The sequence below is a fragment of the Enoplosus armatus genome, chromosome 11, assembly GCF_043641665.1.
Source record: "Enoplosus armatus isolate fEnoArm2 chromosome 11, fEnoArm2.hap1, whole genome shotgun sequence".
In the NCBI taxonomy this organism is placed as follows: Eukaryota; Metazoa; Chordata; class Actinopteri; order Centrarchiformes; family Enoplosidae; genus Enoplosus; species Enoplosus armatus.
Genome location: NC_092190.1, coordinates 14,378,103 through 14,403,075, shown reverse-complemented (window position 1 = coordinate 14,403,075; position 24,973 = coordinate 14,378,103). Strand labels below are relative to the sequence as shown.

The following is a 24,973-nucleotide window of genomic DNA, read 5'->3' as shown; positions in this document are numbered from 1 at the left end:
ATGCGACGGTTTGTCTACTGTAAGGTGGTGCTGACCACCTCTTTAGTGTGGGTGCTGGTGGACGTGTTCTTGCTGCTCTACTTCAGCGAGTGTAACAAATGTGATGATAGGAAAGACCGCTCGCTGCTCCCTGCCCTCCGAGGTGAGTCCACGGCCGCTGCTGCTGCACCTTTCATTCACAGAATAGACAGGATGGGCCTTGAAGTTTTCGGGGGTCTATTAAGCGCTTTACTCCCTCTCCCTTTCCTACTGACTTTCTCTTTTAAGTTTTGCAGTTTTCAGGATTTTCTATTGAAATATGCTGTTGCCCATTACAAAAAGAGTATTAAGGAGACAAAGGGGTTTACAGTGAATGAATTTTAAGACTTCTTAGAGGAAGTTAAAATGTACATTTTAGCAGATGTTAAAGGGGAATGAAAAGTCCAGTTCCATTCGTGATGTGTTGAAGAGAGTGAGTCCAAAACTGTTGAGAAATGACAGCTTTTTATTTGTAATATTTCTAAAATTAAATCATATTAGTCAATTTTTATTAAACATATTCGAGATATATATATATATATATATATACACACACACACACACACATATGTATGTATATATATTATTTGTTCTATAGAGAGAGAAATTGAATTCCTACATCTTGTACATCCTTGACTTTGAGACTGTTTTTCTGTATTCATCACAGTGAATGACATGTCTATATATGCTCACCAAGGTAACAACATCATTGCGTGGTGATGCAGCTGTAAGTGCCGACTGATTTGAAAAGCTTTTTCTGCGTTTTGACCAAAATAATTACAGACACGACGTTCAATGAAATGTGAAACTAGTCTCTTTAGATATTGTACTAATATGCACTGAAACCAAGAGCACACAGAGGCCCATGCATATTTTAGCTTTTATCATTTGTAATTCCTTTCATAAGATAATAACAACCTAATTAACATACAATACAATATATTCAATAATTGTTAAATGCCAAGCAATCAGTGTGGAGTAGGTTTTGCGGAGGGTGAACTTTTGTGTTCAGACAATCTCAACTACTCTAATATTAATTTAGAATGACATGAAATGGAGCTTTGATTTAGTTTTTCTCTCTGATGCGTGGATGTGAAATAGAATAGATTTCAACACTGTTATCACACACAGCAGACCGATGACATGAAAAACAACCAGGTTCATTAGGGAACATACGGTGTGTTTGCTCTTGAGGCAGCAATCTGCACATACCCATCTATTTTTAAGATTACATGCCATCTTTAGAAAAGAGCTTTTTGATATTTGCAGATGTTGGCGGATTGTTGAAAGTGATAACTCCTGTTTTATAAGTGAGGGGGGCAATTAACAGATAATTCGCTTATTTTGTTTTGGGTCTCTGCATTTTTGATCTTGTAGAATCTACCTTTTGTTTGGCGTCAGTCAAGCTTGTGAATATAAGCTTGTAGACTTAAATCGTTTCACCAGGATATTTAACATAATCTTCATCATCTGTCCCAAATCCTGTTAACACGACGAAGTTCACTGAGGGGCAAAACTTTGCCTGAAAGGTCACAAAAACATGTCAGAAAATGTAAAAGTAATTTTTTTTTTTAGAATTTGTGGTTATTGATCTACAAAAATGCACAAAAACCAGCGTGATTGTTTGAAGTTTGTGATGTAGTGAATCTCGGCCGGCTTAATTTGATTGTCTGAATGGGACTGATAAAGATTTAGTTAATTTACCTGTAGTAGTATATACTGTAAGCTTTAAACAATCTCCGTGAGTGTGACTGTTTCTGAGATCAACCTTAACCACAGTACCTCTTCAGCAGAGTTCATTACCTCACATGCCCTGCAGTAAGCAGGTTTCTAAGAGGCTTGCTAAGCTGCTTTTAAGGTTAGAATGAGGCAGAGCTGCCAGCTACTGACACTGATTACCATAGAAAAGTCTACTGTTACATTGGAGTTACTTTGCATTTAAAATAACTTGAATATGATGATTCGCTAAATATATGAACAGAGTGTTGAGACACTGGTTTTCCGTGACACTGCAGGTGTTTTTAGGTTTATCTTTCATCTTTAATCCTATTCATTCAGATGGAAAACTGAAAAGCCCACTTTTAATCTGGCACTGATTCACATGTTCACTTTTTGATTGTAGTCAATTTACCCCAATTTGATTATTACTTGAGCCTTTCTGTTAGGTCACGGACACACTAATTGCCATTCAGTTAATGCTTGTGTAGCCAAAAGTCACTATATTGTAGTTAGAGATGTAGTTAATAAATATAAGAATGTTCAGTCTGCTGGAGGCCCAAAGTGAATGGGATCCTTAAAGCAATTTTTGGCTCCTACGGGGGGAAAAACTTAAACAATGTGACAGATGTGCAGACACTACGCCTTATGGAGATGTAATGGCTAACCTGATTGCAAATTATTTCCTATTTACACATGCAGCAGACGCAGGGCTGAATGTGTAGCATTAACATTCATTTTGAGTCATGTTTCTGGCCACCCCATTTACTCTTTTTTTCTTTAGCTCTGTTTTGGTCTAATATCGAGGCCTGTAGCTGCTAAATGTTTGATTTGTCCACCAGTAACTTAACTTTATCTGTGTGCTATTTGCATAGCTTATTTTGCTGGAAACGTCTGTTTACAGGTTGATTCGAGCAGCTCTGACTGAACCACACTGTAAATACGGAGGCCGTTAAACTAAAAGAATGAGCTAAAAGAGGCTAAAAAGCTAAAAGTGAGCGTCAGCACTATGAGGGACTCTTTCACATTACACCACGTGACGTGATGGTTTGCAGTCAGTTTCTGCTCCATTGCATCCATTTTGGACAAGGAGCCAATGATCCCACTCTGGTCATTACCAGGTCGATAATGACCTTTTAAAGAATGTCTGCCTTAAATTCCTGATTAGAGATGGCACCACTCAGCTCATGTCAGTGTTTCTCAGTTTGACCATTATGAACTTTATGGCCAGTCGCTCCTGTCACGTTATGTTTATGTAAGATTTTACTTTTGCTTGACATACTAAGGTGAAGTTGTTTGGAGTGCTGCTTGTTAATATGTAAAGGAAAGGATGTTGCAGTGACCCATGTAACCACAGGTTCATGTCCACAGCATAAATATATGCATTCCTCTTTTCTTCTAACTAATGTAGTATTGCAATTTATAAAGTTGATGGACTTTGGAGAGACAGATTTAAAAAAAAGAAAGAAAAGCAGAGGCTGAGTTGTCGTCACTTTTAGTCTCTATTATGGGTCATTTCCCCCAAAACACTGGACCCTACATTCTCCTTTACTTAATAGTGTGTTTTCATTAAATGGGTTTCAAATATCTTTCAAACTCAATGCCAGCAGTTTGCATAGAAATCGTTCTGTTTCTTTTCTCAACCTCAATCTGAGATAACCCTTGACATCACCATTGTTATTTTCTCTCTCTCTTCAGAGTGACAAAAGTTACAATACAAAAGTTGTCACAGGCTGAGTAATATTCCTGGTGATGAGTATGTAAAAATGTGTAAAACGAGTGTTGGTGGGTTTTGATTTCCATCCATGACTGAATATAGTAGGAGTTTATAAAAAGAAGTTGTCTTCTTTGTTGAATTCAAGTGTGCATGTTTTAATTTGGCTGAACCAACCATCTGTTACACTGGGCTGAGACAACTGCAGCCCCTGTGAGCATTAATGACACATTTGCTGGTAATTATCTACAGTAACTTTTCACAGTTTTGCCAGTTATGAAGTGAAGAGAGGAGTCGGATAACTGATGATTAATAAACTCACTTCCTTAAGGCTACACATTCACAGCTAAATCTTTTTTACAACAATCAGTTGCTCTGTATTTGACAATAAAATGTCACAAGACTATCAGCTGATCAGTTCATTGGTTTCTGGAGATTAACAAAAATTTCACATAATTTTCAACATTATAAATTGGGAGTGTGTGTTCACAGCCTGACTGTTGCATCACCACAACACACACACACAGAAGAAAAAAATGATCCATTTTGTAACCGCAATCAGCCACTTGAAGAGGCTGAGCATCACAAGGCAAAGCTGTGTGCCACACGTGATCTTTTTGAAAATGAAATGTACTTCAGTGACAGCTGGCACTTTCACTTGTGGATACAAGTGACTCCACTGCATCTGTGTTTGTACACACTTCTGTACACACCTACATCTATTGCATGTCTGTCTGTCCTAGGAGAGGGACCCCCCCCCCCTCTGTTGCTCCTCCTGAGGTTTCTTCCACTTTTTTGGGTTTCTTTGAGGAGTTTTTCCTCACCTGAATCGAGGGTCTAAGGAAAGAGGGTGTTTTATACTGTACAGATTGTGATATTGGGCTATAGAAATACATTTGACTTCATTAGACTTATCATACTTGTATACATACAGTATTTTCCAGCCTGAACATGTTAAATTTTAGTTTGACTTTAGCTGCAGTATTCCTCCTCAAGAGGTGTTGAAGGATGTCCATTAAAAATCATTAAAAACCAGGAGAAAATGATGGTAACAGTAAGAACGAATACATCAAGCACATCATTAATTAACAAGAACTTATTTTTCATTCTTTTGCCCATAAAATAATAATTCTGTCATTCAGAAATCTGTCTCTTTATAGAACAGATGGCCGTCATTTAATGGTGTGCTTTTAATTTGAATGTGATACCATAAGGTTGCATTAATGTGGTAATTACACAACCAGCTGAAGTGAGAAGATATCAGGCATGACACCACAGGGTGTGTTGCAGAATGCTACTTTTAGCTGTTTTTCAGAGCAGAAAAATATAATTTTCACTGTGAATTATTGTTGGAAGATTTTGACATTTTCCAGGCACTTGTACCTTTGCAGATATTCCACTTCAATGTCATACAAGACTTCTGATCCTAACTGCCTTGAATATTTGTTCTTTGTGTGAGCATCGCCTCACTTGGTAGTTATATAGAAAGAAAGAATGTCGCAATTAGTGTGAAGGTGCACACATCAGAGCAGCGTAACAGTATTCTGCAGGGTGTTTGTTCCCAGCCTAATTTTTTATTTTATTTATCCTTTGAGATACATTCTCTTCTGCCAGAGAGTCCTGGTGAAGATGGGCAGCAAATAAAACTAAAAATACAAAGTGGTTTTGTGTTGCTTTGATATATAATGTAATGCCAACTGGGTCAGACTCGCAGGCAGGAAGCAGCAGAGGGAAGAGGTGGAGGTGAAGTATGGAGGACAGAGAGTGGATCAAGCTTGTGATTGAGCCTCCAACTGAGCACCACTACACAGACCTTTTCCTGTAAAGTAAATGAGAATGAAAAGAGCTGGAGGACAATCTGCATGCAGATTAGTGTCCGAGTCCACCTCAATAGGAGGAATCTGGAATCTCGCAGGGATCAAAGAGTCCAGCTGAGCTCTCGCAAGACATTTCAATAATGAAGTATAGCTGTAACATATACCTCATGTGGAAAAGGTTGTTTAGAGAGTCTAGAGTTGCACACGTATTGCTAATTTGTCAGAATTATGATCTTATGAATCACATAACGGACAGGTAGACATGTGGCACTTTTTTTTTGTTTCAGCACTGAAATATGAGTGATGATGTCTCAGAAGACTCATTACCTGTGAGTGTGAGGGGAACCTTTTCGCTATAATTGCTTGGGATAAAGCTGCAGGCAGGGACATTGAATTAGATTGATTGACCAGAGAACAAACAGAGCCACTGTTTTCTTCCCATATGATCGCGGTCATCTTTTATAATGAATGCTTCTGTGTCAGGAGGAGAGAGTGTGTCGGGCTTGGAGATACCACAGAGACTTTGTTTCCGAAGGCTCCTCTGATCTGTGTGTTACAAAGCCAAACCAGATTTATTTGAGCGTTCCTAGTCTCTATATTCGATCTGACTGTTTTTATTATTTCATAGATGGAGAATTTTAAAAGCGCTGAGGGTGTAAAATGAAAATGTATAGTCGTAATGAGGGAGCTAAGTTGTTAATTTGAGTAAAAGTGATTTATTTCAAACATGATGGAATAAGCTTTTATAAGAAAAATAACTGGCTGCCTAATGCAGTGTAAATATGCTGACATTTGGTAGACAAAGAAAAGAAATAGTAATAAATGAAGTTAAAGGCTTGAAAACAAAACCTTCCTTGCAGACAGGAGCCTTCATGTATCCCCGAGTTGAATTCTTTCATGTATGACGTAAAGTACACCTTGAAACCCCAAAATAATACATGCTTTAGATAAAAGAGTCTACAGCTAGATGCTAGTGGCTTAGCTTAGGCTCAGCGGTGCATTGAGCTAAATGCTAATAATGTCAGCATGCTAACATACTCACAATGACAATGCTAACATGCTGATGTCTAGCCGGTACACCATGTTCTCCATCTTGGTTTAGTTTTAGTGTGTTAGCATGCTAATAATTGGTAATTAGCTTTAAACACAAAGTACAGCAGATTTGATGCAGGTATTTAGTCACAAACCAAAATATTGGACACATTTTGACCTGATGGTTTTACTAAAATTAGAACTAATCCGGAGGGAAACCTGAATGTCTGTGCCAAATTATGGCAGCAATCCAATAGTTGTTGAGATGTTTAACTAAAAACAACAAATGTCAACCTCATGATGTCTGGACCAAAGTGGTAGCCTGGCTGATGGACCGACATTGCAATCTGTAAAGCCTCTCAGCCAATGTAGCTAAAGATTTAAAGAGTTATATACAAAGAAGGACAGACAACTAGTTGAGAAAAGCTCCAGTAGCCTCTGCAGTTTTGGCTGATACTGTGGCACAAATGGGAAAACATCTCATTATTTTATTTGCAAAATTCATGCTTCTACTTAAATATGAACTATATTATTCTGACAAAGTCACAGATGCATCTGACTATTGCGTGTATCACATATGGGTTCATCCATGTTTGAAAAATATTAATTTGTCAGATATTTTCTAACATTCGAGTTGTAACAAAGAGGCCAGAAATGTAGCGGTAAACTGGGAACGACAGTTTGCCTTGTTATTTCAAGGCCCGAGGACTGTCTCCTACAAAATTCACAAAGTGTTCTGCTCTCTGCAGACGCTCTACGTCTGACAGTACTGTTCCACACATTATTCAGTAACCCATTTTATAGTCAGATTAGAGTATTGTGTATATAACTTTACATTTTTTAAATAACCTATAGGATTAGTTGCTTATGTTGTGGTGAAGGCAAACAAAGCAAAGGCTGCCCAGACTGGTGTTGATGGTTTGCTGGATGTTCTGGCTGTGAAAACTCCCATCCTGTGTTTATCCGTGCCTGTAGACCGATGGATTGGAGAGGCCGAGCATGTGTTTGATGGACGCTTTGTTCAATCATCCAGCTCAGCTCTGATTTTAAGCCAGTGTCCAAATGGAGAGTGTCAGCAGCACCATAAAAGAAAAGAGCAGTATCCGTTGAGGTTAACAAACCCGGCAGACACCAGCCCGTCTCTCCACGAGGGGTCGTAGGGAATCCTCTTAACCTGGGACCTTGCAGCTAATATGAACTGTGTGTCCCCCTTTCATGGAAATCACTGCCTCTGCTATGAGAGATTATTAAAGAGAGAGAGAGAGAGAGAGAGAGAGAGAGAGAGAGAGAGAGAGAGAGAGAGTCATAAATTCATATAGTCATAAATTCATGGGAGGTTATTTACCTTTGCTGAAGGCTCTGCAGCAGCAGCAGCAACAACAACAGCAATGAAAATGTATTGCAGGCATTCAACTGTAGGAGCATATAGAAGTAATTCTAAAAAGGGTTTCTTGCTTTCATGCTTCTTTTTCATCTATTAATACGTTCTCCCAAATCGCTAAATTCAAAACCTCCTAATAGATTAAATTAAAATTAAATATAGCTGCCAGACTGCGCAATGCTTAATACCCACTCAGCCCAAACCACAGCAACCAGGAGAGAGCTTAAGCGGAGCGCCTGCACTGTCTGTATTTAACGTCTTACACTGTTTTTCACATTCACCGATGTGTGAGGAAACATATTTTCTCCCAGCCTTTAACAGTGCAAGAGAGAATGTCATCACCTTGTCTGTATGAGCAGTGTCATTAAGTGTTATTATGTTGTATTATCCTGTATATACACGCTGCCAGAACATGAACTGCTCTTAAAACACATAACACCAGCTTGGTACATACACATTGATCTGGAAGATTACGTTTATGCTCTGGCTTTTCACAAGTATAGAAGATTACACACACACACACAGAGTGCACAGAGATGGATCTAGCATGCTTTGCTGCACTCTCCTCGGCCTGAGGAGACGGATAATAAACCTTTGCATCTGTGATGTCCACTACAGAATTTGTGCATCTTAGATTAGAAAGGATTAGAGACACACTTTTATCTCAGAACATGTATATCATCCTCCTTCATTGAAGCTTCATGTGTAGTCAAACCAGCACTATAATTATAATATATGTATTCAACTTGTACACTCTTACTGCTTTGAGTTCTTGAAAAACTACCACAACTCTCTTTTTTTTTTTTTTTTTTGTCCACTGGTTAGGACAGGGCGCACAGCCAACAGACTGGGGTCAGGGGGGTCAGTCAGTACTCATTACTCTCAGTCCCATTTAGAGAGGAGATGTGGAGCATTTGTAATTTAGTGGGCTTTTTTATCGTAGTAGTGCTTTTTCGTTTCCTTATCAAGAATAGACTGTATATACAAAGCGATTTATTTTACAGTGCACTTTGACATTAATTTCTCACCTCCTTCTTAGTGAGAAAAAACACAATAATGGCTTTTGATTTCTCATCAGATATCCTTTTGTTTTTGCCTCTGTTATGTTGCAGCGGTGATATCTCGGAGCCATGAGGGTCCGGGGGAGATGGGCAAGGCGGTGAACATCCCCAAAGACGACCAGGAGAAGATGAAGGAGCTCTTTAAGATTAACCAGTTCAATCTCATGGCCAGCGACATGATTGCACTCAACAGGAGTCTGCCGGACGTGAGGTTGGATGGGTGCGTAAGCTTGTGTGTTGTCCAGATGCACATGCTGTGAATCACACCGCTGACCCTGTAACACCTACACACACGCACACTCGCCAACAGACCAGCATAACACAGTCCTCACCCTGCTCCTCCGCTGCCTGCAAACCTTTGGTACCTTTTGATACCCATCATACATTACAAGGCACCGTGCTTTCTTTATCTAACAGCTGACATTTCAGCTGATACTTTCTGCTCTTTGCTTCTTTATTTCTTTGGGTTTTTCACTCCTTAATGTGTGCAGACTTTTATATGAAACTGTTCCATTATTCAGACAAATGTGTTCGATGGCTCAAGGCAGCAGGGACTCTTTATCTCAACAGGGCTGCAGACAGTGAAATGCTCTAAACTCTCAAAGCAACGTTATTCTGATAATTAGAGTAATTTTTATAATCATTTTTAAACTGTTGAGTCCATTACATTTTATTGGTATTAATAACTTTTTTATTTAATGTGAAAAGACAGCTCTAATTATAGGCGCTGTTTCAAGGCAGAATCCATCAGATCCCTCAAGTGTGTACATTAGGCCTGACATTTGAATGAGAGCAGGGTTTTGTTTACTGTCACTCAAGATCCACTTGAGCACTTAATGAAAATCCGAGGAGCAATTTGTGTGAAACATGAGGAACATTCGTCTCGACCTGCTGATATGCACTGGCATTCGTCTCTCGCGGAGACATTATCTGAGCAATTCGTATTTAAGTATTCCAGCTGAACACGAGTTCTCCGCAGCACTTTCATTAAGCGGATACCAAAGGCTCTCAGTCAGATACACCATGAGAAATAGGCCACAAGAATGTTTGTTCTTCACACCTATGTTCCACAGTTTTCCTCTGCTGTTCTTGCCTATACCAAGAAAATGCCAACTCAAGACTTTTTTTTGCAACGTGGAGATGCAAATATGAAGATCATTTTGCCTGTATAGTGCAAAACAAGACCTACATTACTGAGAAAAAAGTGAACATTCAGCTGGTTGCAGTTCCTCCAGTTTTTCCGTTCATTACGGCTCCATCCTTCTCTCAATATAAATATTACAGCAGCTTTATTACAGAGCGCAGCTTAGCCCTGCAAAATGTCACCAGCTGTGTGGTGAAAATCATCCAGAGCCATGCAGAATTGCCAGTCGTCGCCTCGGCAGGGCAATAACATTTTGTCTTGAAGGCAAACCTCCTGGCCTAGTTGTGTCAGTCAGTGCCGTCACTTTGAATATACAGGACTGAACTGGCAATGCTGTCTGCTCCGCTGGCTTCCTTCACCCTCCGTCACCTCCCACCACCCCTCCTCCCGCCCGGGCCGTCCACCTGCTCCGCTTCCGTAACACAGCTCATTCTTTATTCAGCATCATCCACGACGGCGCCCTCCCGAAGTTTGCCACATTCTCACTCTGCGGCTTTGACAGACGTCCCATCAAGTCAAGGACATGCTGACATAGCTGTCAACACTGGTTTTACTTTTTCTACTTTCTTTGGAGATATTTGTCAGTAAATCTCGTATGACAGTGTTTTTGCCCTGACGGCAGCTTTGTGTAGTAGCAGGACCCACTCAGATTCTCTTCTCAGACACTTTTTCAATGATATGATGAGCTGCAGGCGTAGAGACCCACTGTGACTGCAGCTGGAAAACAACACTGTAGTGTCACCAACATGTTTAGACTGGGTATATTTTAGGTTTAAGTATAAAGATACAAATGATTATGTTCAGGTCAAATTAGTTTAGCTGCTTCTAAGGATTTTACTTTCAATGAATCAGTTACTTTCTTCTAATCAACATGTTTTGAATTTTACTTGATTAAAGGATTAATATATGACCAAAGATTTTATTGACTTTTTTTTTACTTAACAACAAATCAACTAATTGTTTCAATATGAGAAGGGGTTATACTTAGAGTTAATTGTTATTGTAACAAACAGTGGTTCCCAACATTGGTTTGGGAGACTCACGAGGGGACCTGAGATGAATCTGAGGGCTCGCCAGATGAGTAACTAATAAATAGTACAAATCTGCTTCACAAAATGATGTTAATGTTTTTAATTTTTCTCTAATCTTTGCTTTTTTCGTGAAATACTTGGGCCATGAAATAATCTGTTGTTTAACTTTCCTTTGTTCAATTCTACTTTACTGATTTCCTTTTGCCTTGTTGTTTACTGTTGCTCCATCAGCTGTAAGACCAAGGTGTATCCCGACGACCTGCCAAACACCAGCATTGTCATCGTGTTTCACAACGAGGCCTGGAGCACTCTGCTGCGGACAGTTCACAGCGTCATCAACCGCTCTCCCAAACACTTGCTTGTGGAGATCGTGCTAGTTGACGATGCCAGCGAGCGAGGTTGGTAGTCTACTACATCTGACATGTGTCATATAGTGATGGTAATGATACTAAAAATTTAAAAATTGCCAAGCCGACATATTTATGTTTCTTGTTTTGTCTGTGTAACAGTCCAAAACCTAAAGGTATTCAATTTATGCTTTGAAGACTTGTAAATATTCACATTTGAGATGCTGGAACCAGATCATTTTTGAAATATTTGTTAATTTTCTGTTGATTTGACGAATGGATAAATTGACAAATTCTGTTGAGTTTAATTACTCTGCAAGCGCACCCTCAAATGTGTGTTGTTTTGTTTCAGACTTCCTGAAGAAGAAGCTGGAGAACTATGTGCGGACTCTGGAGGTGCCAGTGAGGATCCTGAGGATGGAGCAGCGTTCAGGTCTAATCAGAGCCAGGTTGAGAGGGGCGGCTGCCACCAAAGGCCAGGTCATCACCTTCCTGGACGCTCACTGCGAGTGTACTGTCGGCTGGCTGGAGCCCCTGCTGGCGCGCATCAAAGAGGACAGGTAGGAGCCAAAATGGACCACATTGAATGTTTCAAATTGAATGTTGACATTCATGACGCTGATGTGAAATAACGACTGGACTCGACTTCAGCGGCGCAGCGCTGATGAGCTTCTCATTGTCAATCATTTGAATCTCTTGCCTTTTCAGTCCTCTTTTATTAATACTAGTATTATCACATTTCACTTAAGTTGCATCATTGGGTGTTTGAGCCAAAGCTCTCTCTGAATATTGATGGGACAGCAAACCATCAGTTATGAATACACTGTTTGAGCCTGACGCTGCTGATAGCAGAAGATAATCATTTTGCATCGTCTGCTTCTGCCTCAGAGGAAAAGCTAGCTCCGATTACTGAAGCTCTGTTTTTGTGTTAGCTCTGCTGCAACTGATGCTAGCAGACACTGGTGAAGTCAAGATTAAAGTGGACAAGGACATGTCTTCTAGCTACAGCTGATACATATTTGGGGATAAATACGATGTGGTCTGAGTGTTGTGTTTGTTCGGTTGTTGAGTCAAACGTGTTAATTTAAAGTGACATATTGTTTGTTTGGTTTCTGTTATTTATCAGAGAATTAAACTATTATTCCAGGCTTTTAAACAACAGAGGGTGTCTCTGCTGTGTCTGTGAGAGTGACAAAAACAGACGAATGGATTGATAATGATTCTCCTTAATCTCTTGCGATCCATCTCTTATCTGAGGTCAGACACATTAATTCTTCCCTCAGGAAGAAATCGGTATCATATGGCTCAGAATATTATATTATGGAGCCATTACACTTTTACTGAACGCTGCTGCAGATGTATTGATGTCTTTAAGTACAGGCGCAGACAGAAGGTATACAGTATGTTGATTGATGATACAGGTTGTTTTGGAAAATCCAAAGAAGGGCCAAGAGGGCCGGTTGACATCAGGTTTGTGATATTAACATGTTGTCCAATATTGCAAATGCGCTAAAGATCTTGTATAAAACTTCATGTAGATGCTCATTGCAGTCAACTGTGTTCCACCGCTGTGCATTTCATCCGACAAAACTCTTGCTTAGACTAGGTTGGAACAACAGCATGCATAACAATAACACTTAATCCTGAAAGATTTCCTTAATGCAAAGGTGAGTAAATGTGAATATATGAACTTTGCAATGGTCATGTGCACTGTGAAAAAGGACAGACATAAAGCTGTTTTCATAATGCGATTTTAAGCTTTTCTTCTCAGCAGTCGCAGCAAGAAAACGCCTTCAGGTGCAGATTTTATTTTTTATTGATGCTAGAGCAACTAAACTACATAAGTTAACTTGGTGTCGTCTAGACCTGAAAAAATTAGTTGATTAACCGATTAGTCAAGATTAATCAGCTGCTTTTCTCTGTTTGATATTATTGTAAATTTAATATTTTTGGGTCGTTGGACAGAACAAGACGTTTGAAGATGCCCCCTTTGGCTCTCAGAACTTATAATGGCTATATTCTGCTATTTTCTTTGACTTTTTTTTTATAGACTAAACAATTAATGAATTTCTTGAGATGTGAACATTCTGCTTTCTGTCCATTATGATTCATCAAAAAAATCTCCAGATTACTGAGTAATGTAAATGATCATTAGTGTGGTCAGCAGTTTTTTCTTCCCTTACTTAAAAAAGAAGTTTAGTAAAATTAGTTAATTTATGATCATATGCATTATATGTTTTGAATCTTTAGCAATACTGCATTTACTGTGTAATTTATCTCAGTATTGAATCTGTATTTTCTGTGTCTTTCAGGACAGCAGTGGTGTGCCCCATCATCGACGTCATCAGCGACGAGACGTTTGAATACATGGCAGGCTCAGATATGACCTATGGTGGATTCAACTGGAAACTGAACTTCCGCTGGTACCCGGTTCCCCAGCGGGAGATGGACCGACGCAAGGGGGACAGAACACTTCCCGTCAGGTACACAAAGAAAAAGTTTCTCCCTCCTCTGAAGCTCGATCTAGATAATCTTTCAGGGGGTAGTGTGACTGACTTTCGACTTGTGTAATATCTTTTGATTAAGAATTAACAGAGAGGAGGTCAAGCTACACAAAAAAGGCAAAGAGACACTTTTTGTCAAACAGTTAGTTCTCAGTTTGTCATCAGATTGGGTTTATCTGTGATGGCAGCAAGCCACAGAGAAAACATGGACACTGTAGTTAGATTTCTTCACAAGAACTCCTCTTATGAAAAGTGCCATTTTTATCTGCAGATAGAAATAGATCCTTTTCCTCTGTGTAGTCCCCTGATGCGAGTAACTGCTTAAATAGCATCCTGATAGTTGTGAGCTCAATTAATTTAAAAATAGAAAAATAGAAACTCTGCTCACAGTTTTTTTGGCTCCACAGAGCTCGGCACAGTTTGTCCTTTGTATGCAAATCACTCCCAGCAACAAACAATATTCTTAATTAAGGGCCGACTTTAACATAGAATGAATTAAAAGATAAAAGTAATTACTCCTCTAAGGCTTTGTTTCAAATTGTCAAACAAATTGGTCTTTTATTAAATTCTGAATGTTCCTCAGAGTTACACTGAGACACTAATAAATGCAGGACAAAGAGACGTAATATTGCAAAAGGATTGCTTTGCTTTTTGTGTTGATTTGTTGTGTGTCTGTTGCAGGACCCCCACCATGGCAGGAGGATTATTCTCCATAGACAAAACAAACTTTGAAGAATTAGGAAGCTACGATCCGGGGATGGACATCTGGGGTGGAGAGAACCTGGAAATGTCTTTCAGAGTGAGTGACAGACCGGAGGGACGCTATCACGATGTTCTCACATCACCAGACTTGGTTGGATGTCAGTGGTCACAAGCCAGCTCCCTTTATTGTGTCCACGTTTCCCTCACTTGCATCTTTTCCTTGAATCGCCTCCACTTAAGATTCAAGGAAAAGATGCAAAGAAAGAGGAATCTTGGAAATACATGTTTAGGGAAATGAGAAGCCACGTCAGTTTCTGGTGTTGGCTTTAAATGCACTGTGATGTTCCCACAGAGATGATATTCACACATAATTTTATTATGGGATGTTCCGTCAAAATAAGTGCACTGTAACCAAAGTATAAGCAATATTCTTGTTTTCCACAAGACAAAACAGATTAAGAAATGTAACACATTAGTTTCTACACGTTGTTTGAAACAGTTTGACAAGTATCTGCACAGCTAACTACCGTTTCGACTGTGTACAGATCAGTCACAGAACAATTTACTGTGTTCTTCACTGCTCAGACATGCACATGACCCATTCATTTATTATTCACTCTTAAATTCATTATTTAATAATCCACATCATGATTGGAGTGTCTCCTAAATTTTTTAAATATCTATTTTTACTGTTTTAGGGAAAAAAGGAACCGCTATAATTATAGTTCACATCAAAATGCTTTTTTTCTGCCCATCACACAGTGATTGATTTGCAGCTTCACACATGACTGAGTGGAAATGATACCGACAAACAAGCAGCCGTGACAACAAGCAGCCGTGACGAGGGGAAATGTTCTAAATAAAGTCTCCTGGACTATAAGATGCAGGTTAAAAGGGAAAAAGGGAGGGACTCTTGACGAATGATGAAACACAAGAAAAAGCATAAACGTTGTTTTATGCTTACCGTCTTAATCAGGTGTACAGTTAACGCATAGCCGCTATTATCATAACTGGATGTCAGCTAGTTATGATAGTAGTGGTAGGATAAAGCGATTGTGTCGTACGATGGTCGCTTGTTTCCTTGCTTGCAGAATTAAGAGCACTGTAATGTCCTTATTGATGACAGATTTGGTCGATTTACCTGTGGAACCATCACATAAGGGACCTGGTATTCACCCAGTGTTGTATCAGTTTGTATTGACTGTATTTGTCTTGCTTTCATGCCACACACTGTAAATCTACATTGTCTGCATGTGTCCGCAGATCTGGCAGTGCGGCGGCTCGTTGGAAATTATAACGTGTTCACACGTGGGCCATGTTTTCCGAAAGGCCACCCCATACAGCTTCCCCGGAGGAACGGGCCAAGTCATCAACAAGAACAACAGGCGCCTGGCGGAAGTGTGGATGGATGATTTCAAAGACTTCTTCTATATCATATCACCAGGTACACAGCTCTCTGCCTCCTGAATAGTAGAATCACATGTTGACGAGTTTGCTAAAATGGCACAAATTCTGCATGTTTTAAAAGTTTCAGCGAATATAGAGTTCAGTCAGATGTTTTATTCATTGTGCACTGGCTTTCAAAAGCAGATATGAACAATCCTCACGACCAGGCCCCTCTGTGCCACTTATGTGCTCGCTGATATTACATTTAGCAAATTGGTGTGAAAAGGAAAGACTCGTCTGCTCTCTTTTATTCTTTCATTCTCTTGCACGGTGCTTTATCTTGCTCATTTGGGAATTTATATTTCTCTTTTTACTCCGTCTCACATTGGAATTTAATGCTGCTCTTGTCATCTTCAAACTGGGATTAATTAACCCTACGTTCAGACACACTTTTAAGTGCTCCTCTGAACTCTTGAGTTCAGAAAATTGTCAAAGATGGTCAGAGCTCACACACACACACACACACACACACACACACACACACACACACACACACACACACACACACACACACACACACACACACAGACAAACTAGAACAATAGGATTGTGCAGATTGAGAGATGAGTACCCCTCCATCTGTCGACGTAGTAATGTGATTACCCTTCAGCAGAGAGCAGTGTCCCGGAAATCTCTGGTTAAGTGTTTTAGACGCCAGCCAACCTATAAGGGATCATCCGTAATCTGCCGATTTTACGGCACAAATTGTGACCTTCTCCTCTCCGCTCAGTCGGGCCGGATTCAGCACGGGCAGGTGTGCAGACAGAGCTGGTGGGGTTGTGATGGATGAGTCTTTCTGCGTATTGTGGCCCCACAATGACTGTCTGTTCCTCCAGGACATTAGGGAGAATGATCTGGGCCATGCTGCTGCCAGACCTCACTTATTGGCACAGTATGCTGCTCGGTCTGAGTTTGGGAGTGGCATCCAGCGATCCTATTAAAAGTGCATCTCCCTCCTCGTCCCTCCTCTGCTACTGGTGATTTCAAGATCAAAGAGGCTATTCATCATCTGCAACATGTGATGCTCAGACCCTACAGAGAGAGAGAGAGAGGGAGAGAGAAGAGAGCCAAGGGAGGAAGAGTGGCCTTCAGCTCATAGCTTTTATCTGCCCACCTGAAATGTCTATTTCACAGATTAAAGTGTAAGACGTTGTTAGTGTTACAGAAGGTGTTGTTTGCATTGTCTGGCTCATGTTTGATGGATTAATATACAGCTCAGCGGGCCTTACATGTTGACTGGTATTTTGAAAATTATATTCTATTTTCCCTTATTGCAATCATCATCATCTCTTTCATGACAAATTACATCAGTGGATCAATCTACATGCAAGCTATGAGTCCTCAAGAGGCACTCTGGGGAGAAACCATCTGCCTAATGTGTTTGTAAGTGTCTGTGCCCAGTCGCTGTCTAATCCGTCCTCAGTCTTCAGTTGCATCAAGGCTGATGCATCCTGCGGTTTCCACTTGGGCATAATAACATGCATCATGGCACACGATATTCCACAATTGTTGCATTTGTGCATTTCTGAAGGAGATGCTTTACCTTTACAGTGTGTGTATGAATGGGGTTCGACTTAGTTTCCTCGCATGCCCTCTTTGCAGAAATTCAGTACTTAATGCATTACTAAATAGAAAATCATTTCATGACCATCCACATACAGTAGCCCATAATTGCAGGTGGAGTTGTAAGGTGTGTGTGTTTTTTTTTTTAAAAAGGGTCCCTCTGGTGTTTAGTCTTGGTGGTGCAAGATAACAGGACTGTCCTGTTTTGAGGACAAAAAAAGATAAATACTGACTGATGATGGTCAGTGATACATATGGCTGATTCCTTTTGTCTGCAGGCGTGATGCGGGTGGACTATGGAGACGTTTCTTCCCGTAAAGCCCTCCGCGAGGACTTGCAGTGCAAACCATTTTCCTGGTATCTAGAGAACGTCTACCCAGACTCCCAGATCCCAAGAAGATACTACTCGCTTGGTGAAGTATGAGCTTTCTCGTAACTCTGATCTCCCATAATGCAGCAGATATCCTGCCTCCCTCTGCATTCAGTCAGATATGTCCGTGTAGCTTCTGGGTTGTGTTCTCAGAAAGACAATATCGCTGCGAGAGAAATCGGAAAATCTCAGGATCCAGCAAAGGCTGAACGAAACGAGATAAAAACAAACGGCCCCAGCTGTTGGTATTGAATGCGTATGATAAACAAACAAGGGGATGTTCGTGCAGGCAGTATTGATCCCAGTCACATGTTTACACAGCTATGCTATGAATCCTGGTTAGGTGAGATAAGGCTCATGGTTTTTACTCAGTGAGCAAAAATGAATTTTAAAACACAAAAAAGTGCAAATATCAGTCAGAATCTCTCTCAGGGTTGTAAATTGTTAATCATCACGTTGTGAACTTTATTATGAAAATATTTATTCCCTCTTCTAAAGGTTTTTTTTTCATCAGATGAGTTCTTAATAGGCAGAGATGAAACATGCAAAGTAGTTATTTTAGAAATTAAAAAGGGGATTGTGGGAATAGGTGATAATTTGCAGCTCAGGCATGAGAATTCATAGTTAATTGTTTTCAAGATAACAGAAGTTAAAGTTCCTTTTATTAGTTTGTTCCCCCACACGCAGAAAAAAAAAAAATTTTTTTTAAGTGACCTGAATTTGCCTCTTGATGCCCGTGGCTCCGCGTCAACAGCAGTGCAGCACGGGGTAAAGTCAGCGCTGACATGCAGTGTGCTGCCTGCACGATAGACGCAGGCCATTTAAAAGTAATGTCAGTTGGAGAACTCATCTTGAAATGAGCCTGTAATCCTCCAACGTTCATACAGCTGAGGATGAGAGGATTTTTTTCATCTGTGCTGCTCTGCTGTGCTGCAGTACAAGCTGGCTCTCTCTCTCTCTCTCTCTCTCTCTCTCTCTTTAGCCACTGCAGCACTGAGGCTCCCATCTTCCTCTAAACCAGACTTCTCCTGACTGATTCTCATCCTCCATAACACACAGTCAGCCTTTCTTTAACAGCTGGAACCATTAGGTTTTATATCACTTAATTATGAGTGCCATTCTGTTTCTGCATGATAGGCATAATAAGTTGCTTCGGCAACGGATAGAGCCAGCTCAGCTTTAGCTCTGTGAATGTATCTCTGTGAGTCCATTAGAGAGCTGAGTTGACTGTGAAGTCAGTGGAAGCTGTGATGGCAGGATCACTTATCCAGCTTTAAAAGTGAGGTTAATGAGTAGAATTTGGATTGACATAACTTGGTGACACAATATCTGTTACATGATTTTTCAGGCTGTAATTAATTATTATTTTCATTATCGATTAATCTGATGATTTAAAACCCAAAGATATTCAGTTTACAGTGAAATATGACAGAAAAGTCTCAAATCCTCATGTTTAAGAAACTGGAACCAGCATGTTTGGCATTTTTGCTGATAAAATAACTAGAGAAATGACTAGATTTTCAAAATAGTTGCTGATTAATATTTTGTTGATCAACTAATTGATGAATCCTCTAATTTTTGCAGCTCTAAAGTCTTTATCTTTAAAGTCTTGTGGAATCAGACTGTGGACTTTGGCAGAAAGACGTGGTGATAAATATGCATTTTTCATGATCACTGTGTGGAAATTAATTGCTAGTCACAGTTGACTCTGTAATGAGAGAAAACTTGACACATTTGGGCTAAAATTGACTGCGGTGGCTAATGTAACTGCCAGTTTTGTTAAATGTTATGTGAAGAAAGTTTCTACAGCACTGAGGCTGTGACTTTGTGTGTGATCAGGCTTCAACACCTAAAACAGAAATCTGTCGGTTAAAGTGAAACCAGCTTGACCAGTGATTGCTTTCATTGAATTATCTCACTTATAATCTGCCAATTACTTCAAATAATCTTATAACTTTGTCTATAAAATTTCAGAAAATAGTAAAAAAAAAAATGCTCTTTATAATTTCACTTTTCCCTTTATAATTAAGTTCAAGGTAACGTCTTCAAATTTCTTGTTTTATCCGACAGACTGTCCAAACCTCAAAGATATTTAGTTTTTAAAAGAAAAGTTGCCAACTACTATTAACTGATTGATTTTCTGTAAATCAACTAATCCATTAACCGATTAATTGTTTCCCCTCTATGTAAAACCAAATTTAAAAACAACAACAGGGGATTCATTGAATCGATTCTTGAGAAATATTGAGCCAGACCTGACTGGCTTCTGTTCGACATTGAAAATAACACATTTGTGTTGCTGTTTGGACAAGCAGCCTGGAGTACTGTCAAGTAATACATATGTTATATGGATTATACGCTGGCATGAATACAGCCTATGCATCTGTATCCGGCAATTCGGATGAGGAAAAACTCCCCCCAAAAAACAACAACCCCATAACAGGGAAAAAATGGACGGAGGAGGGATCCCTCTCCCAGCACGATGACAGGAAATAGATGCTGTGTGTACTAATGTAATAGACTTTTTAAACTTATATATAACTGTATAAGTTTTATATATACAAAAATATATGCTTATATGAGTTGTGAAAATTGAGTGAATACATTTCTAATGAGTCTGAAATCTAGAGACAGAAAGTTCATTTCAAAGTTAAAGTAGCTTCTAATTCTTTTATTTCTGATTCCTGCTTACAGATCAGAAATGTTGAGACCAACCAGTGTGTGGACAACATGGGACGAAAGGAGAACGAGAAAGTCGGCTTTTTCAACTGTCACGGCATGGGTGGAAACCAGGTGAGGGGGAAAAGTACACACTCTTAAATATAATAATTTTCTTTTCTTAAGTCTCGATGCTGTTTCTAAAACAATCTACACACCTACACACTCCAATAAACACCCTTTTAGAAATATTTGCTGTAAATGGAACGTACAATTAATCTCTTTTAAATTAACATTGAACCAGCGGAGCCTTTGGTACTTCTTTATCTTGGGTATATGAGCTTTGGGATTTTGACTTTGCTAGAAAGCTTCAGCTCAATCAGGTCGGACGCAAAGTGTGCGTGTGAATTGCCAACTTTTAAGTCAATCCGCAGATTTTCAATACAATTGAAGTTTGGGTTTTTGCCAGTTTTTCTGTCTTGTTCTACAGTCTATTGTTGATTTGGCTCCATGCTGAAGTCATTGAGGTCTTTGACATTTTTAGCAGGTTTGTGCCAAGAATTTGATTGGATTCTGGTTTAATCATTGTTCCCTCTGTCCTCACAACTCTCATTATGGGGTATAGCTTAAAAAGGGGAGTCAAACGCTGTGTCTGTAGAAAGCATGGTACATAATCTGAATCAGGTTCACAACAGAAAAAAAAAAAATATGTGCAAATCATTCACATATCATCAAAAGCACCTTGAAACACAATCACAGTTTACATTTCTTGAATGTGTAATGATGAATAATGCTGGCCTGTCTGATGTTTTTCATGGTCTGAGTGAGACATCTTGTCCCCAGGTGTTCTCATACACGGCAGATAAAGAAATTAGGACAGATGACCTCTGTCTGGACGTCTCCCGCCTCAACGGACCTGTCGTCATGCTCAAGTGTCACCACATGAAGGGCAATCAGATGTTTGAGTACGATGCTGAGGTAGGATCTATGGCTCACAAGGTAGCCTGATAATCCATAGCCAGGCTGTTATTGCAGGCGGACACTCCCGCCTCCTGATGGCTGATGTTTTGAAAAATGACTTTGATGAAATGCTGATTGATTGTTTGTCTGTGTCATGAGGAGATTGCTGTGCAGTGGTGCACATTTGAGGATTTAGGTAGTGCAAAGTTGGAAATTTAGTACCTGTTTGGTGCCACCAGATGGCGCTGTATGTCAGTTTTTTAGCAGCATACAAGTTGAGTTGCTTTCTCCACCCAGCAGCTGAGTCTCCCCTCTCTCATGTTCTCTCCTTTCACATAGTATGTTGGCAAGTGGGAATATGATTTTGAGGTAAGCTTTTCAAGTCATTGCTCCTGAATATTGCCTCATAGTTTCAGTCCTGTGCTTCCAGTTTCGTGATATCCTATTAACACTGTGACTGTGAAGTGTTGGTGGTTGTTAGAATAGAATATCATTTAGACATTGATGTGAACTGGAGCCTTTTTGTGGAGAAATGAAGTCTCTATCTTTTAATAGATTTTCAACCTAATGCATTTTTTAAAAACTATTTTATTTATTTATTTATCACAAAAAAAAATCGGCAAAGCAAATACACTCACTTGCCAGTTTATTAGGTACACTTATCAAAAACTAATGCTGTCTAATACAGTCTGCATTATCTGTATTAAATCCTACCTTCATGAAGGTTATGATGTTCATTTTAGTTTAAACTGTTTTAGAGACGTCTCTGTATGATGATCTTGCAGGATGTAGTTTGTGGTGCTGCTGAACTGTATTGCGTTATGCTGATTGTTTCTATTATTTAATCTACCCTCGCTTAAATAAATGTAGTGGACAAATTTAGCTTACAGTCAACATGAATCTATCTGCCACTTAAAAAATGATTAAATAATTTAGACAAATGACAGGACAGACATTCAACTTGATGGCCAGTCTATGAAAGTAAACTAAATGTCAGAGCTAATATTAAAGCTAAGCTAAAATCTTAGAAATCAAAACAACAACAATTAAGTATGTGATGGACGAGGATGAAAAACAAAAACCTAATCCTAATGCATTTTTACATTGCGTGGTACATTACAGACCTTAAGACGCACTGAGGCAAGACACTATTGAATTTACACAACATACAAATGTGTGAGTGAGTCACAGTTTCTTCATCTGGTGTAGCACCAAAACAAAAACAAAGCTGAGATAAATGACAAAGCCAAAAAAACTGCATATTAAACAGCAGAGTTTCATTAATATTCCTGGTCATGATAGCTGTAATATTCTTACAATGTCAATATTCAATCAAATGCAGAAACAGATGTTGCAGGCTCTTAAATGGAAAACAGAGAGACATTTTGAATCTCTTAGGAGAACGAAAATATTCTCCATTGACTCGGAACTCAAAGTACATTGTGGATTATACAACTCAGAAAGCATCTTTTCTATATTAACAATTTATGCATTTTGTTTTAAACCACTCTGAGACGGTTGGAAACGACTGCACTGAATACAGTGTTATCTGTCAGTGATTGAGATGTCTTATTGCTGACATGTAGATATGACAAGGTGAGGAAGCCTGGAGGCCTTCCCATCAAGAACTGAACAAACCCCGGGACAAATCCTTTCATTACACTTTGTTCTCTGGGTGCATTCTTAATATGAAAAAGATGAATAATTCATAAGTGAAGAGGGCTGGTCTCTGTTGTAAACAGCATTGGGGTTTCACCGCTGTCAGTGGCCGAGGTTATTTTTAGCCCAAGTGTGACGGACAGGGGCTGAGTGAGCTACAGTACCATTAACATTTCATCTGGTCATGAGTTTCACTTTCACAAGAATACCTGACTCTTCCACATTCCTGCTGTATTCATTCACAACCATGACTGACAGCCTTCCTTCCTTTTCACCTGCTCTGCTGTTTCAGCCAGAAATAAGCTGTGTTCACTCTGCTCTGTCCAACAGTCACTCATGTTTATATCATTTACTTACACTGGCAGTCAAAATGTATATAGTTTAAGTTTAAATGGGGAAAATCTCCTGAATTTAGGATTAAAATACTGTGCATTGACAATATAAGACCATGTCCATTAAATTGCTGTGTCGACTATATCAGAGCTGTCAGAGAAATCTGAGTTTCCCAGTCGTAATTACAACTTGGTAGTTGACAATGTCGGAAACTCGTAATTACGTCTTTGATAAGACATGAATGCGGCATAAAGCCAGAGGCTGGATCAACCAATCAAAAAGGGGAACCAAATCTCAACTCATATTGGCCAAATTTAAATTCCTCAGACAATCACATCATTAATTGATAAGAACATCCCTAAACTGAGACAAGCAATATGTGTCAAAATCCATACAATACAAAAACAGAAAAAAATGTGATTTTTATTTGACAATAAATAAATTATATGGGTGATATCAAGAAAAAAGGTTCAAAAAGGGGGTAAAGGAGACAGATCAGACAATAACCACCAACCAAGCAAAAAATTGCTTTGCATTGCCCATCTAGTCTTTCATAGTGTAAATAAATATTATTGATGTGGTAGTTGTGTCAGGCGAAATTTGGCAAATTTTATATTTGCTTCCCCTGTTTGATTGATTGATTGTTTCATCCTGTGGCTTTAGTTTAAAGATTGATTATGAATTTGATGCCTGACATAGGTCCATGATCAAAATATTATGTCTCTAATAAACTCAGTGTGCAGAAATTCACAAGTGGTGAATATTTTAATATTTTGAATATTTCATGATAACAGCACAATTGTCAAATTATATTTAAAGGCTGTAAAGTTCAGTTTTTGAACACCTTAAATAAACAACACAACCTTTTATATTTGAATTGAAATTGAAAAATCACCTCTTATTAAACTGGAAAAGTTGGCTCTGAAGAACAGATGGATTAATTGATTGATGACTCTCTGACTTACCTTCACCACCATCTGCCCCTTTCACTCCCGGCTCGCCGTAGAAGCGCACCTTCCTCCACATCATCACCCAATCGTGTCTGACCATCAGCCGTCTGGAGGACGGCACCTACGGCCCCACAGTGGAGTACTGTAACAACAGTCCCATACAGGCCTGGATCCTCCACAACTACACGCGTCTGGAGGTCGCTAGACACCTCTACTTCAGTCCCACTGATTATTTTCTCTAAGCTCCAGTCTGCTCTGGGGGGCCGTAGGGCCCGAGGTGAGCAGGTTAGTATAAACTAGGCTTGGAGTAGAAGCTGGTGGTCATTTTAGCTGCTCCATAGTGACGTAGTTTGTCTTTAGCATTGTTAGAAGTTGAAGTAGATTAGTTTGACCTGTTTGGCCTTTAATAGTCACCTTTTGTAGCTCATTGTTGTCTCAGTATTTTTTATTTTCTTGTTTTTGTCAGTGAGAGCAGATGAATGCTGTTGTTATGATGTTGATCTTTCAGGTATTAGTCAGCGTGCATGCAAATTGTTTTAGGAAGCATTAAGTAGCTTTTACCGGTGA

At 39.4% G+C, this 24,973-nt stretch overlaps 1 protein-coding gene across 2 annotated transcripts; it reads left to right on the top strand.

The window, feature by feature from the left end:
* On the top strand, positions 1 to 24,648 carry galnt13 (polypeptide N-acetylgalactosaminyltransferase 13). 2 transcript variants are annotated; one of them, XM_070914349.1, is made up of 11 exons: positions 1 to 142; positions 8,791 to 8,959; positions 11,146 to 11,312; positions 11,614 to 11,821; positions 13,574 to 13,744; positions 14,447 to 14,564; positions 15,731 to 15,911; positions 17,755 to 17,894; positions 20,541 to 20,639; positions 21,348 to 21,482; positions 24,466 to 24,648. In XM_070914349.1, exons 1-11 carry the CDS (start codon positions 1 to 3, stop codon positions 24,646 to 24,648), a joined length of 1,713 nt encoding a protein of 570 aa, XP_070770450.1. The 2 variants fall into 2 exon arrangements, with proteins under 2 accessions (XP_070770450.1, XP_070770449.1); XM_070914348.1 differs by having other exon boundaries at positions 24,463 to 24,648.
* Positions 24,649 to 24,973: the final 325 nt, after the last annotated feature.

Excerpts from the sequence above, each read along its gene's own strand:
- galnt13 (XM_070914348.1), top strand. The coding sequence starts at position 1 with ATGCGACGGTTTGTCTACTGTAAGGTGGTGCTGACCACCTCTTTAGTG. Across the intron at positions 11,822-13,573 it reads GCGCGCATCAAAGAGGACAG|GACAGCAGTGGTGTGCCCCA; the intron begins GTAGGAGCCAAA and ends TGTGTCTTTCAG. Across the intron at positions 20,640-21,347 it reads ACGGCATGGGTGGAAACCAG|GTGTTCTCATACACGGCAGA; the intron begins GTGAGGGGGAAA and ends TCTTGTCCCCAG.